Genomic DNA, 13,210 nt, shown 5'->3' with positions numbered 1-13,210 from the left:
CCAATCAATAGGGCGGTGGGGCGGGACACGCGTTTGTGTGACTGGGCCAATCGAATTCCACCTTCGCCTCTTCCCGGCTAATCAATGGAGCGGGGGGGCGGGACATCCGCTGATGAGCGCCAGGCCAGTGCTGGAATCGGATTCCAGGCCCTGACCAACCAATAGAGGGGGCGGGGCAAGACAGCAAGATGCACCAATCCCATCGCGCATCCCTTCCCCGTCCCGGCTGGTCAGTAGAGCAGCTTAGGCTAGCGGGGGGGCGGGGGAACAGGGCCACGCTCATGAGTGACAGCAGACTCGTCCACTCGAATGGCGGTTACGTCACTTCCCCGGCCAATCAACAGTGGGGGCGGGTCTACGACATCCTAGAAGACCAATGGGATTGCGGCTGCCCCCCCCGCCCTCCCCGCCAGCGGGAGGGGGCGGGGCGGACGGGACAAAGCTGTTGGCATCCACTTCCGGTGGGAGCTCGCGGAAGTGAAGGGGCGGGCTATGAAGGCGACGTCCCATTGGCTGTACGTGGGCGGCGTGCGCCCCGATTGGTCGATGGGGCTGTCAATCAGGGAGAGCGGGAGGGGGGAGGCGGCGCGGACGAACGGCGGGGACCGGCGCCATTTTGTGGGAGCCCCGTGAGGCGATGAGGGCGAGAAAATAATCGATCATCACCGGGAGTTTTTTTAAAAATAAAGTTTTTTATATATATAAGCGCCACAAATCAAGATGAAGATTTTCGTGGGTAATATTCCCAGCGAGACCACGGTGGAGGAGCTGCGGGCGCTTTTCGAGTGCTACGGCACGGTGCGGGAGTGCGACATCATTCGGCACTACGGCTTCGTGCACATGGAGAGCGCCGAGGAGGCCGGCCAGGCCATCGCCGCCCTCCACCAGTACGAGCTGCACGGCCAGCGGCTCAACGTGGCCGAGTCGCGGCCCCGGACCGCCGCCACCACAGGCGCTACCACCGGCGGCGCCACGGCCGCCGTCACCAAGGTCTACGTGGGCAACCTGGCGAGTGGCTGCAGCAACCAGGAGCTGCGGGCCCGCTTCGAGGAGTTCGGCCGGGTGCTGGAATGCGACATTGTCAAAGGTACGGCCTCCACTTGAAGCAGCAGGGGACCCACTCAACTGCCTCCACTTGAAGCAGCAGGGGACCCACTCAACTGCCTCCACTTGAAGCAGCAGGGGACCCACTCAACTGCCTCCACTTGAGGCAGCAGAGGACACCCCCCAAACCTCCTCTGCTTGAAGCAGCAGGGGATGCCCTCCCCCTGGCCAAACCACCTCTGCTTGAGGCAGTAGGGGACCCCCGCTTCAGTTCAGTGGGGCCAGCCGGAATTCTCCAGCGTCTGAGTTCAGTGGGATCGTGTTCGTCAAAAGGGATTGGGAGGATCTGTTTGCTCTTCTGGGGTATTTTTACACTCAACCTGATAAGAGATTTACTGAGACAGCACCTCCCTGAGTGTGGCTGAGTGAGAGGTTGTGGAGAGGCCAGTCAGAAAGTAAATCTTGTGGGTGGGGGTAAGGTGGAAATGGAGTTGCCAAGCGGAGGGAAATGGGGAGAAAGGAAAAGGATAACAAGTGAAATCAAGTGGTGGTGGAATACCACAGGGCAGAGTGGCACAGTGAGTTAGCACGCCAGGGACCCGGGTTCAATTCCCGGCTCGGGTCACTGTCTGTTTGGAGTCTCCCTGTGTCTGCGTGGGTTTCCTCCCACAGCTCGAAAGATGTGCAGGTTAGGTGGATTGGCCATGCTAAATTGTCCCTTAGTGTCCAAAGATGTGCAGGGTTAGGTGGATTGTTTGTGCTAAATTGCCATTTAGTGTCGGGGCATAAGGAGTGTAAATATGCAGGGTTAGAGGGATAGGGCCTGGGTGGGAATGTTGTCGGTGCAGACTGGATGGGCCGAATGGCCACCTCCTGCACTGTTGGTTCTATGATTATTAATTTAGGGAGTGTTTTCTGTCCTCTCGCTCCTCCAAACCCGACCACATTCCATCATCTCCAACTATGTCATGCAGTTTAAACAGCACTAAATTCCTACATTTCTCGCTCCAACCTTCACTATCAAACTGCCTACTCCCTGATGCAAATCAACAGCAACCACTTCTCCAGTTCTGTTGCTGCTGACTTGACCAATCTCCACACGGTGACTCAATGGAACCCATTCAACTAGGGAGCACATCACGACCAATTGGATCTTGTCCTCACGGTCACACTTTCCAGTAAGTGGCCAGGGCGTCACTGAGCAGCAGTGGCCTGTGTGTGAGCGTGCATGCACCCTCCCAGCAGTTAGGAGTGGTGGTGGTCACTAAAGCAGCACATGCTGTCAGCAGTTGTGGCAGAGCGTGCCACCCTGAGCTGATGGGTGCTGAAGATCGTTATAGCAACCCCCCATCCAACCTCAGTGAGCCAGTACGACTGCAATCAAGGCCTGCCCGATAGGTACGGCCCTGCGATCTTTGAAACTGTGCGGAGCCTGCACATTCTCCCCGTGTCTGTGTGGGTTTCCTTCAGTTTTCTCCTCTCAGTCCGAAAGATGTGCTGGTTAGGGTGTATTGGCCATGCTAAATTGACCTTTGGTGTCAGGGGAATTAGCGGGGGGGGGGGGGGGGGGATGTGTGGGGTTACAGGGATATATAAGTTCTGGCTGGGATTGTGGTCGGTGCAGGCTCGATGGGCTGAATGGCCTCCTGCACTGTAGGGATTCTGTGATTCACTTTGCTCCTGCCAATTTCTGTTCATTTGGATTTGGAATCACTCACCTCAAGCTGTCATTGCAGATGCCAGATGATGGAGGTTGAGTTCTTTGTAAGAACCATTGGCCAGTCCAAAAACGGGCTACAGAAGGAAATGCCGTGATATAATGACATTACATGGAGATTCCAGCGGGAATGCAGGAGTAACTGCAATTTCTACGAGGGATCGTATGCGATAATTTATGAATGTATTCAAGAGGCGGCTAGATATAACACTTGGGGCGAATGGGATCAGAGGTTATGGGGAGAAAGCAGGTTTAGGCTGTTGAGTTGGATGGTCAGCCATGATTGTGATGAATGGCAGAGCAGGCTTGAAGGGCCGAATGGCCTCCTATTTTCTGTTTCTGTAAAGCTGGTGAATTGGAAGGACAATTTGAACTTTCCCGACAAGAAGATGTCAGATTTTTCAAATCCAGTTGTGTGGGGATTTTTTTTAAATAAATGTACTGTGGGTGCTGGGAATACTCAGCAGTTCTGGCAGCATCTGTGGAGAGAGAAAGAGCGAAGCAGCCAGCATAATTAAGGACCCCACACACCCCGGACATTCCCTCTTCCACCACCTTCCGTCAGGAAAACGGTACAAAAGTCTGAGGTCATGTACCAACCGACTCAAGAACAGCTTCTTCCCTGCTTCTGTCAGACTTTTAAGTGGATCTACCTCACATTAAGTTGATCTTTCTCTACACCCTCACTGACTGTAACACTGCATTCTGCACCCTCTCCTTCTCCCTGTGTATTGTATGAACACCTCAGAGTCATAGAGTTATGGTATGCTTTGTCTGTGTAGCGCAAGAAGCAATACTTTTCAGTGTATCCCAGAACATGTGACAATAAGTCAAATCAAAACCAAAGAGTGAACGTTAAGCTCTCACGCGCACTGGTTCTCTGTTTCCGTTTAACATTCAACTCTTTCTCTCCACAGATCCGGCTGAGCATTTCCGGTAGGTTTTGCTTATGACCGTGAGTTTGTGTTTATGTAGAACGTTACTGGCCAGGCGTGGGCCGTTTGAACCCAATGCTAAACCAGCTCCCTCTCCCCCTGTCCTATCAATCACAATTTATCTAGCTTCCCCTGAAAAGGTCAGTGGATAGACACCGCGTGAGCAATTTGTAGGCGTTGCCGCTCTCCTGACAGTTGGCCAGGGTTATGATTATTTTTGCTTTGAGCGTGACTTTTGGAACCTGTCCTCTTCCCGCCCTGCAGATTACGCCTTTGTGCACATGGAGAAGGAAGAGGACGCCCTCCAAGCCATCGCCAACCTGGATGAGAAGGAGTTCAACGGGAATAAGCTCCGGGTGCAAATGTCCCGGTCAACCTACGGGAAGTCTGGTGGGCAGCGCGATGTGTGCCAGCGCTGTGGGAGGCAGGGGCACCAGGCACGAGATTGCCACTCAGCGCGTTATAACCAGTACGCCCAGTACCAGTTCCAGTCCCAATATTACCCCTCTTACTATTCGTATTACGATTACGACTATGGCCATGGCTCCTATTACGACTATTATGAAGATTACCAGAGCGCGGGTGCCGCCGCCAGTTACACGCCACTCGATTACGTGAGGGAGAGGAGTCCGAACCGCCTCGGCGCGTCCACCACTGCAGCTGCCAACAGCTGCACCCTGTATGAACGCACCCGTCTGTCGCCCCTCACTGTGCCAAAATATCAGAATGAGACATTCATAGATGATAGCATCAGTAGGTATGTATCGGCCGCAGGCAAGAGCACGGCGAGTAAGGGGCCCTGTGAGGCAGAGGGCGGGCGGGTAGAGGAGGCTGCCACCACCACAGCTTGGCCTGCCGCGAGTGCGACTTGCCTCCCCACCCCTGCGTGGACGTCAGAGCCTCATGTTAACGAGTCTTCCCTAGGCAGTGCCCAGGTTTCGGAGTGGTAGCACCAGCCCTGCTCCACGGTGAGAAAGGCGGATCCTGACGCTGGTGTGGGGAGGTGTACGCGGTGTCAGTGAGGGACAAGTCCGACTGCCCCCCTCGCCGCAGGCGCTTTTTGTTTCTGGTTGTAAGTGGAACGGGCCCTTTAGCTTGTTGGTGGGGGCACGGTCACCGGGGAGTAGTTCTGCCGTAGCTTGGAGAACCTTTTGTGGTCGAGATTGTGTCTGGAGAGAGAATGTTGTGAGCTGTGAATTGCGCTTTGCTACCCTTCAGGAGAATTCATTCCTTCTGGATCAGCTGCTTAGACCGCCTTTTTTACCTTCCCGAGCAAATGAAAGTTACTGGGTGATCGCAGCAATCTAATCTACCAATTTTATCAAAATTCAGGATTTGAGGAAACCACAGCCCACCCCAGCTTGTCCCCACAGTGGTGCAGAGCTCCCAGATGCTGACTGTGTGTGTCTTAATAGACTTTTTTAGTATGGCACCACAAGGGACACGCTGGGAGTTTACTGTCCTCCTGGCAGCAGTTTAAGAAGGCTGGTGTTCAAAGTCAGAGAGGCTCCTCCTTGAGTAAATAGGATAGGACTGATTGAGTGACCGGTTCAGAGAGCCAGCACGGCGATGCTGTGGCCATTACACCGCACTCCCCAAGTAAGTTTTGCTGTGCTCCAGGATTGGTCATTGCTCGGAGGTGACCAGATCAGCTTGGTGGGAACCGTAAACTTGTCCACAATCCCTGCAGATTTTGCCTAGCTTAATGCTCTTATAGCTGGCACCTCTCCGACCCAAGAACGTCCTCCACTAATTAAAAAGGCCTCTTTGCGTCAACAACAGATTTCACCAGTCACGGGTGGATTGCAGAGGGATCATTTGCAGTCACCAGACACACTCTCTAAGCTGTTAGGCAGAAGCCCTGTCATGATGCAGCGGGACAGGGTTTTGAAATAGTGCCCGTTTTAAACTATGAAACACTTGGAGCCTGCCTCACCAGAGGGCGGGTTGCGTCTAGACCTGAGAGAATGCGATCACGTATCCAAACCCAGTTCCACTGACCAGTTCTCAAACTGTGCGACTATCTCCAACAATCTTTCACGGATATTTGTTTCCTGGATAGATTGCTCTAAATGTTGTCTTGTACGAAATTATTTTTTTATATAATAAAAGAAATCTGCCATTTATCCTTGCCGTAGCAGCATTAGTGATGGGGAAGGGAGTTGGGACTCGGCTGTGGCCATCGGGGGTTCCTCTTTGTAAAGTTGACGTGAGATCTCTGGGGGAAGGTGCTTACGCCGCTGGGAATTACAAACGATACTTGTTCCCAGGTTGGCAATGGGCAAATAGGGGTGACTCCCTAAGTCGCTGGGGTTCAAACGGGGAGGGGCAGGGGGTCACATTGTCCTGTCACTGAGGATGTCTGCCTGGTTTGGGGCACGTCCTGGGGATGGGAGTTCCACAATCATGGCTCCTGTTTTCAAGTAACGTCCTTCAAATCAGCTGCCTCTTGATGCCCAGCTCCTGGGTTTTTATGTTCTGTCAGGCGTTTCTGTCTCAGCTACACACGCCCACCCCAAGATGCTGCAGTCCCTCATTCAGCGTGAAACATTCCCAATCATCTGTGAAGCTGCTTGCTTAAGATTCTTCTGTCTTTCCCTTCCCCCACAACCTCCTACTCGCAGGCATGTCTTGAGTTGCGTCCCCGTACCTGCACAACAGTGTCACCACCCGTGTACGCAGGCTGGTAACAGGTGTCCATCCACTTCCTCCTGAACCGAACACCGCTCTGTAGACTAGGAGTAGGCAGGGGACCCATACCCCAACCTGTGCCCCTGATGGTGTATCCTTTGCCGGGTGGCACAGCTTGGGTTGGGGGCCTTTTTGTCCCCACTGCCTGATAAATCTTCCTGTCCCCAAAGGCTGCTCCCTGAATCCAGCAGCTGGTGTCCGCACCCTCCCTCCATCTGCTATATGACCACATAACTCTTTGCCTTCTGCGAGATTGTGCGACGCTGGAATAGTATTGTGTACCAACAATGCCGTTTCCGTGTGGCTGGGGTGGGGGTGGCAGTCACTACAGAGTAACAAATTAATCCCAAGTCAGACACTCGCTGGGGGGGAGAAACGTGGCAATCTCAAACTTTTGAGCATTTGACAGCTTTTTTTGAGGTGTGGTGGCTTGTAGCAGCCGCGAAACGTGCAGCAGTCTCCCAGATCCATCCTGGCTTGAATCTGTGGGAAGGGATGGGGACAGAAGGCTGGTTGTGGGGGGCGGGAGGGGGGTGGAATGCCCTGCTTTACCGTTCCTCTATTTTTGAGGAGGCACATTTTAAAATGAGAACATATAAAGGCCCTATCCCGTCGGGCCCCCTCACTCCAACCATTCCCACCTTCTCGTTTCCCCCCTCCCCACTGCAGTCCCGCCACATCCTCTTACTACCCCCGGCTCCTGCCTCGGTGAATTGCATGAAGCAACTTTTTAACCGTTGCGGCTGGCCCTGTATTGACATGATGTGCTTTTTCTCTTAGGTATGATCAGTTTGACTACGATAACACCACCGACACCCGCTATACCCAATGAACCGACGATTTCCTCCTCTTCCTCCTCCTCCGCCGCCGCTCTCCGACCGGACGTTTTGCTCTCTGCAGGCGAACACACGGCCCCGCCATCGCAGCACGAAAGCGCCTCGCCGTTTAAAACATCACTTACATTCTCTCTCTAAAAAAAAAATTAGATATAATCACTGCAACCCAGCCTAGATTCTGCAAACACTCTTAACGCTCTCCGTCTCGCTGATTGTGATCGGATGCTACTTACCAGGATATTTTACCCCCCCACCACCCCCCCCTCCCCCCCCCATTCTCCCCTGCAATCTTTTTTAAAAAAACAGAAAAGCAAATTTCCTCTCCCTGCACATTTTCTGCTAACGTCCTCATCAGACGCCGCTTGCTTTCCCATGTGGTGGTTTTTGCCGATGCTTTTGCCCCTCCCCAGCCCCTTTCAATGGGGCGGGGAGCCTGTTCTGTTTTGCCATGCCCCCGTCTGAGGGAGTGAAGATCGTTGCGCTTGCTCTTGTCGCCCGTGGGAATAGGTAAGTGTGTGAGCACCTTCTGATGTGGAGCTCGGCGGGGGGGGGGGGGGGGGGTCAGTGGTGGTGGTGTGCGCGGCCGCCGGTCTGTCACTCCTTGGTGTAAAACAGCAGCTAGAGGGATCATGCTGCAAAGCTGAACTGGCTCCCCTCCCCCTTGCTCCCCACTCTTAAAATCATCCTAGCCCCTAAAACTGTACCGCCACCTCCAATAACCCAATACATCATCATTAAAAGCTGCGTTTTCGCCACCCCCAGTGCACTACAGACAGCTGCTTCTTTCGCGCACCTCGCTGATGCCGCTATGACTCCCAGCTGCCAAGGGGGACACAAGAAAGGATAATTCCATCCCCACCCCCCAACTCTGTGGCTGGGCTTGCCCTCATTTCAGTCCTTCCATCATCTTCCCGCAGCCTGGGGTCAGCTCGTGGGCAGACTGCGTAATCCGTACACTACCGGCCAGGGTTAAGAGATAACAGTCCCGACTTTCCTGAGAAACCGCCTCATTTCTTTCCTTCCGTCGCCAGACTTTTTTATTTACTGCTTTTTTTTAAAAAAAAGTGACTCGCCGCCATTAGTGCCCTCGTGGGCATGAAGAAGCAGCCTGAGGGAGGGGAGGGGAGGGGGGGGTCAGGGGAGAATCACCCAGCTCCTGGATATATTTCTCTCCATCTGGCTTGTTGGACTCACTGTGAAAGGACAGAGGGGGTACCCTTTTCAGGTTGGAGTGAGTGAGTGTGTGTTTGTGTATCTGTGATGTGCGGGTGCTGGAGTTGGACTGGGATGGGCACAGTAAGAAGCCTGACCACACCAGGTTCAAGTGCAACAGGTTTATTTGGTGTCACTAGCTTTCGGAGTGCTGCCCCTTCATCAGCTGACGAAGGAGCAGTACTCCAAAAGCTCGTGATATACCAAATAAACCTGTTGGACTTTAACCTGGTGTTGAGACTTCTTACTGTGTGTGTGTGTGTGTTTTTGGTACTTTTTCACCCTGGCAAGCCGGGTGCACTTGTATTTGTGGGTGACTCCTACTTCTGTAGAAGGTGGGGCGGGGAGGCCGTGCCTTGCAAACAGCTGACTCCATGGTCAGGCCAGACGGTGGACTTGTGCGGTGTATTGGGCAGCAGGGCGGACGGTTGCCTGTATCTTCTCTCGGGGAGCTGCCCTGTCGATGGGTGGGAACATGCTTAGCGAGAGATGGCACCTTCAGCGAGGCTGGGCAGCGCGAGAGTGAAAAGTGGAGTTACCTTCGGGCTGGGGCAACAATGGGGGTAGATGGAAGAGGAGTGGGATTGCGGAGGCGGCTGGGAGTGGGTGCAGTTTACACGTCTGCTGTTAAAACAAAAAAGATGAGGCATTTAATTTTCTTTTGGTATGACAGAATGATTTAGTTTGTGTAATAATTGCCTACACTGGAGAACCAGTGTCTTGAAATTTAAAGAGTTGGCAGTGAGTGGGGAGGGTTGTTTGTATCGTAAATGTGTAGCAAGATTCAATAAACCTAATCTGAAATACTTTCTTTGTGTGTGTGTGCGCGCCGGTTGACTAGACATTGACACTTGCCTTGCTGTGGCATCCGCTCTCGTTTGCCTCCATTTCCTGTAGATGGTCTGATCTGTTAGGGTCATCATTGCACTTTTGTGTCTCCACGTCAAGAAATGCAGATGGAAAGTGTGGAGAAAATCGAGTTAGTGCTTCCAGGTCTGATGTAAGGCAGTGTCACAGTGGGTTAACACTGCTGTCTCACAGCGCCAGGGACCCGGGTTCGATTCCCGGGGGCACGGTGACACAGTGGGTTAACACTGCTGCCTCACAGCGCCAGGGACCCGGGTTCGATTCCCGGGGACACGGTGACACAGTGGGTTAACACTGCTGTCTCACAGCGCCAGGGACCCGGGTTCGATTCCCGGGGGCACGGTGACACAGTGGGTTAACACTGCTGTCTCACAGCGCCAGGGACCCGGGTTCGATTCTGGATTTGAGTCACTGTCTGTGTGGGGTCTGCACGTTCTCCCCACATCTGCGTATGTTTCCTTCCATAGTCCAAAGACGTGCTGGTTAGGTGCCAAATTCTCCCTCAGTGCAAACTGAACAGGCGCTAGAGTGTGGCGACTGTGGGATTTTCACAGTAACTTCATTGTGGTGTTAATTTAAGCCTACTTGTGACTAATGAGTAAGTGTTTTACTTTACTCAGAGAAGATATGACGTTACAGTTTTTCTTTCTCCCTCTTTGCGGATGCTGCCTAACCTGCTGAGTTTCTCCAGCTTTTATTTTGGATTTCCAGCAGCTGCAGTATTTCGCGCTCATCCGAGTTATGAACTCGGGAAGAGCAGGAGCACTCTCCGGTGCCTCCCAGGATCAGTGTTCCTTCCCCCAGCTACCTTCACCGAAACGTGGATCCGCCTCGTTACCACATGCACAATATGAATGGAAAGTGCTGGGTAAACTCAGCAGGTCTGTGGAGTGAGAGGCAGAGTTAACCCTTCAAGACTGGCAGCGGAGCATTGACATCAAACATATTAAAATGAATCCATATCACTGTGGCGTACAGTTATGAACTGGACTCCACTCTGAAAGAGACAGCTGGATGGGTGCAGGATTAGAGGGATCTGAGAAAGGGCAGTTTTTTTTAAGCCAGGGCATTGGGGCTCTGGGGACTTGGAGGGCCGAAGGGACTGTTCCTGTGCTGTAATTAGCTTCTGCCACAATTATGATAGGAAGGATAAGATGTGGGATATATTTACAGCTGGTGTGTGGGGTGGGGGGGGGGGGGGAGGTGGTGGAGAGAAAGATGAGATAACTGCCGGTTTGGGGCTGACAGTGTCTCGCGGACATGTGGCATATCCCAAGTTGGGGGAAACCCTCTGGTGGTTAAACTTGGATTCCATTGTAAGTGCACAAAGTTGTCTCCTCCTGGGACCTTGGTTTCCTGTGGCCATTCCCATAGGAATCCAAATACTGGAAAGGGAATTCAAGGAAGCATGCCCACAATACAAATGTGTTGAGGAGAAGTCCCAGGAAGGAAGCGTACAAAGCTTGAAGAGATTTACAGGAGGGCAGGATATTAAAGGGCGAGGGGGAGAGTGGGATTAGACGGGGTGGGATATTACAGGGTGCGGGGAGTGAGGGGGAGAGTGGGATTAGACTGTCAGATATTAAAGGGTGCAGGGAGTGAGGGGGAGAGTGGGATTAGACTGTCAGATATTAAAGGGTGCAGGGAGTGAGGGGGAGAGTGGGATTAGACTGTCAGATATTAAAGGGTGCGGGGAGTGAGGGGGAGAGTGGGATTAGACTGTCAGAGATATTAAAGGGTGCGGGGAGTGAGGGGGAGAGTGGGATTAGACTGGGTGGGATATTAAAGGGTGAGGGGGAGAGTGGGATTAGACTGGGTGGGATATTAAAGGGTGCGGGGAGTGAGGGGTAGAGTGGGATTAGACTGGGTGGGATATTAAAGGGTGTGGGGAGTGAGGGGGAAAGTGGGATTAGACCAGGTGGGATATTAAAGGGTGCGGGGAGAGTGGGATTAGACTGGGTGGGATATTAAAGGGTGAGGGGGAGAGTGGGATTAGACCGGGTGGGATATTAAAGGGTGAGGGGGAGAGTGGGATTAGACCGGGTGGGATATTAAAGGGTGCAGGGAGTGAGGGGGAGAGTGGGATTAGACTGGGTGGGATATTAAAGGGTGAAGGGGAGTGAGGGGGAGAGCAGGATTAGACTGGGTGGGATATTAAAGGGTGAGGGGAGTGAGGGGGAGAGTGGGATTAGACTGGGTGGGATATTAAAGGGGGTGGAGAGCGAGGGATAGAGTGGGATTAGACCGGGTGTGATATTAAAGGGTGCGGGGAGTGAGGGGGAGAGTGGGATTAGACTGGGTGGGATATTAAAGGGTGCGGGGAGTGGGGGGAGGGTGGGATTAGACTGGGTGGGATATTAAAGGGTGCGGGGAGTGAGGGGGAGAGTGGGATTAGACTGGGTGGGATATTAAAGGGTGCGGGGAGTGAGGGGGAGAGTGGGATTAGACTGGGTGGGATATTAAAGGGTGTGGGGAGTGAGGGGGAGAGTGGGATTAGACTGGGTGGGATATTAAAGGGTGCGGGGAGTGAGGGGAGGGTGGGATTAGACTGGGTGGGATATTAAAGGGTGCAGGGAGTGGGGGGAGGGTGGGATTAGACTGGGTGGGATATTAAAGGGTGCGGGGAGTGAGGGGGAGAGTGGGATTAGACTGGGTGGGATATTAAAGGGTGCAGGGAGTGGGGGGAGGGTGGGATTAGACTGGGTGGGATATTAAAGGGTGCGGGGAGTGAGGGGAAGAGTGGGATTAGACTGGGTGGGATATTAAAGGGTGCGGGGAGTGAGGGGGAGAGTGGGATTAGACTGGGTGGGATATTAAAGGGTGCGGGGAGTGAGGGGGAGAGTGGGATTAGACTGGGTGAGATATTAAAGGGAGGGGGAGAGTGGGATTAGACTGGGTGGGATATTAAAGGGTGTGGGGAGTGAGGGGGAGAGTGGGATTAGACCGGGTGGGATATTAAAGGGTGCGGGGAGTGAGGGGGGAGAGTGTGATTAGACCGGGTGGGATATTAAAGGGTGCGGGGAGTGAGGGGGAGACTGGGATTAGACTGGGTGGGATATTAAAGGGTGCGGGGAGTGAGGGGGTGAGTGGGATTAGACTGGGTGGGATATTAAAGGGTGTGGGGAGTGAGGGGGTGAGTGGGATTAGACCGGGTGGGATATTAAAGGGTGTGGGGAGTGAGGGGGAGAGTGGGATTAGACCGGGTGGGATATTAAAGGGTGTGGGGAGTGAGGGGAGAGTGGGATTAGACTGGGTGGGATATTACAGGGTGCGGGGAGTGAGGGGGAGAGTGGGATTAGACTGGGTGGGATATTACAGGGTGCGGGGAGTGAGGGGGAGAGTGGGATTAGACCGGGTGGGATATTAAAGCGTGCGGGGAGTGAGGGGGAGAGTGGGATTAGACCGGGTGGGATATTACAGTGTGCGGGGAGTGAGGGGGGAGAGTGGGATTAGACTGGGTGGGATATTAAAGGGTGAGGGGAGTGAGGGAGAGAGTGGGATCAGACTGGGTGGGATATTAAAGGGTGAGGGGAGTGAGGGGGAGAGTGGGATTAGACCGGTGGGATATTAAAGGGTGCGGGGAGTGAGGGGGGAGAGTGGGATTAGACTGGGTGGGATATTAAAGGGTGAGGGGAGTGAGGGAGAGAGTGGGATTAGACTGGGTGGGATATTAAAGGGTGCGGGGAGTGAGGGGGAGAGTGGGATTAGACTGGGTGGGATATTAAAGGGTGCGGGGAGTGAGGGGGAGAGTGGGATTAGACTGGGTGGGGTATTAAAGGGTGTGGGGAGTGAGGGGGAGAGTGGGATTAGACTTGGTGGGATATTAAAGGGTGAGGGGAGTGAGGGGGAGAGTGGGATTAGACTGGGTGGGATATTAAAGGGTGCGGGGAGTGAGGGGGAGAGTGGGA

The 13,210-nt window shown here is 53.5% G+C and overlaps 1 protein-coding gene across 2 annotated transcripts; it reads left to right on the top strand.

The window, feature by feature from the left end:
• The first annotated feature begins 588 nt into the window (after positions 1-588).
• Positions 589-7,778, top strand: LOC145339214 (RNA-binding protein 4B-like). Of its 2 annotated transcripts, XM_080183608.1 has the most exons (3): positions 589-1,087; positions 3,961-4,453; positions 7,168-7,778. In XM_080183608.1, exons 1-3 carry the CDS (start codon positions 721-723, stop codon positions 7,217-7,219), a joined length of 912 nt encoding a protein of 303 aa, XP_080039734.1. In that variant the 5' UTR covers positions 589-720; the 3' UTR covers positions 7,220-7,778. The 2 variants fall into 2 exon arrangements, with proteins under 2 accessions (XP_080039734.1, XP_080039733.1); XM_080183607.1 differs by lacking the exon at positions 7,168-7,778 and having other exon boundaries at positions 3,961-5,822.
• The last annotated feature ends 5,432 nt before the right edge of the window (positions 7,779-13,210 follow it).

This window comes from Carcharhinus amblyrhynchos, unplaced genomic scaffold (genome assembly GCF_965287045.1).
Source record: "Carcharhinus amblyrhynchos unplaced genomic scaffold, sCarAmb.v2.hapA chromosome_347, whole genome shotgun sequence".
NCBI lineage: Eukaryota > Metazoa > Chordata > Chondrichthyes > Carcharhiniformes > Carcharhinidae > Carcharhinus > Carcharhinus amblyrhynchos.
The sequence above is the reverse complement of the archived record's forward strand: the minus strand, read 5'-3'. Positions and strand labels throughout refer to the sequence as shown.

Excerpts from the sequence above, each read along its gene's own strand:
- LOC145339214 (XM_080183607.1), top strand. The coding sequence starts at position 721 with ATGAAGATTTTCGTGGGTAATATTCCCAGCGAGACCACGGTGGAGGAG. Across the intron at positions 1,088-3,960 it reads GGAATGCGACATTGTCAAAG|ATTACGCCTTTGTGCACATG; the intron begins GTACGGCCTCCA and ends CCCGCCCTGCAG.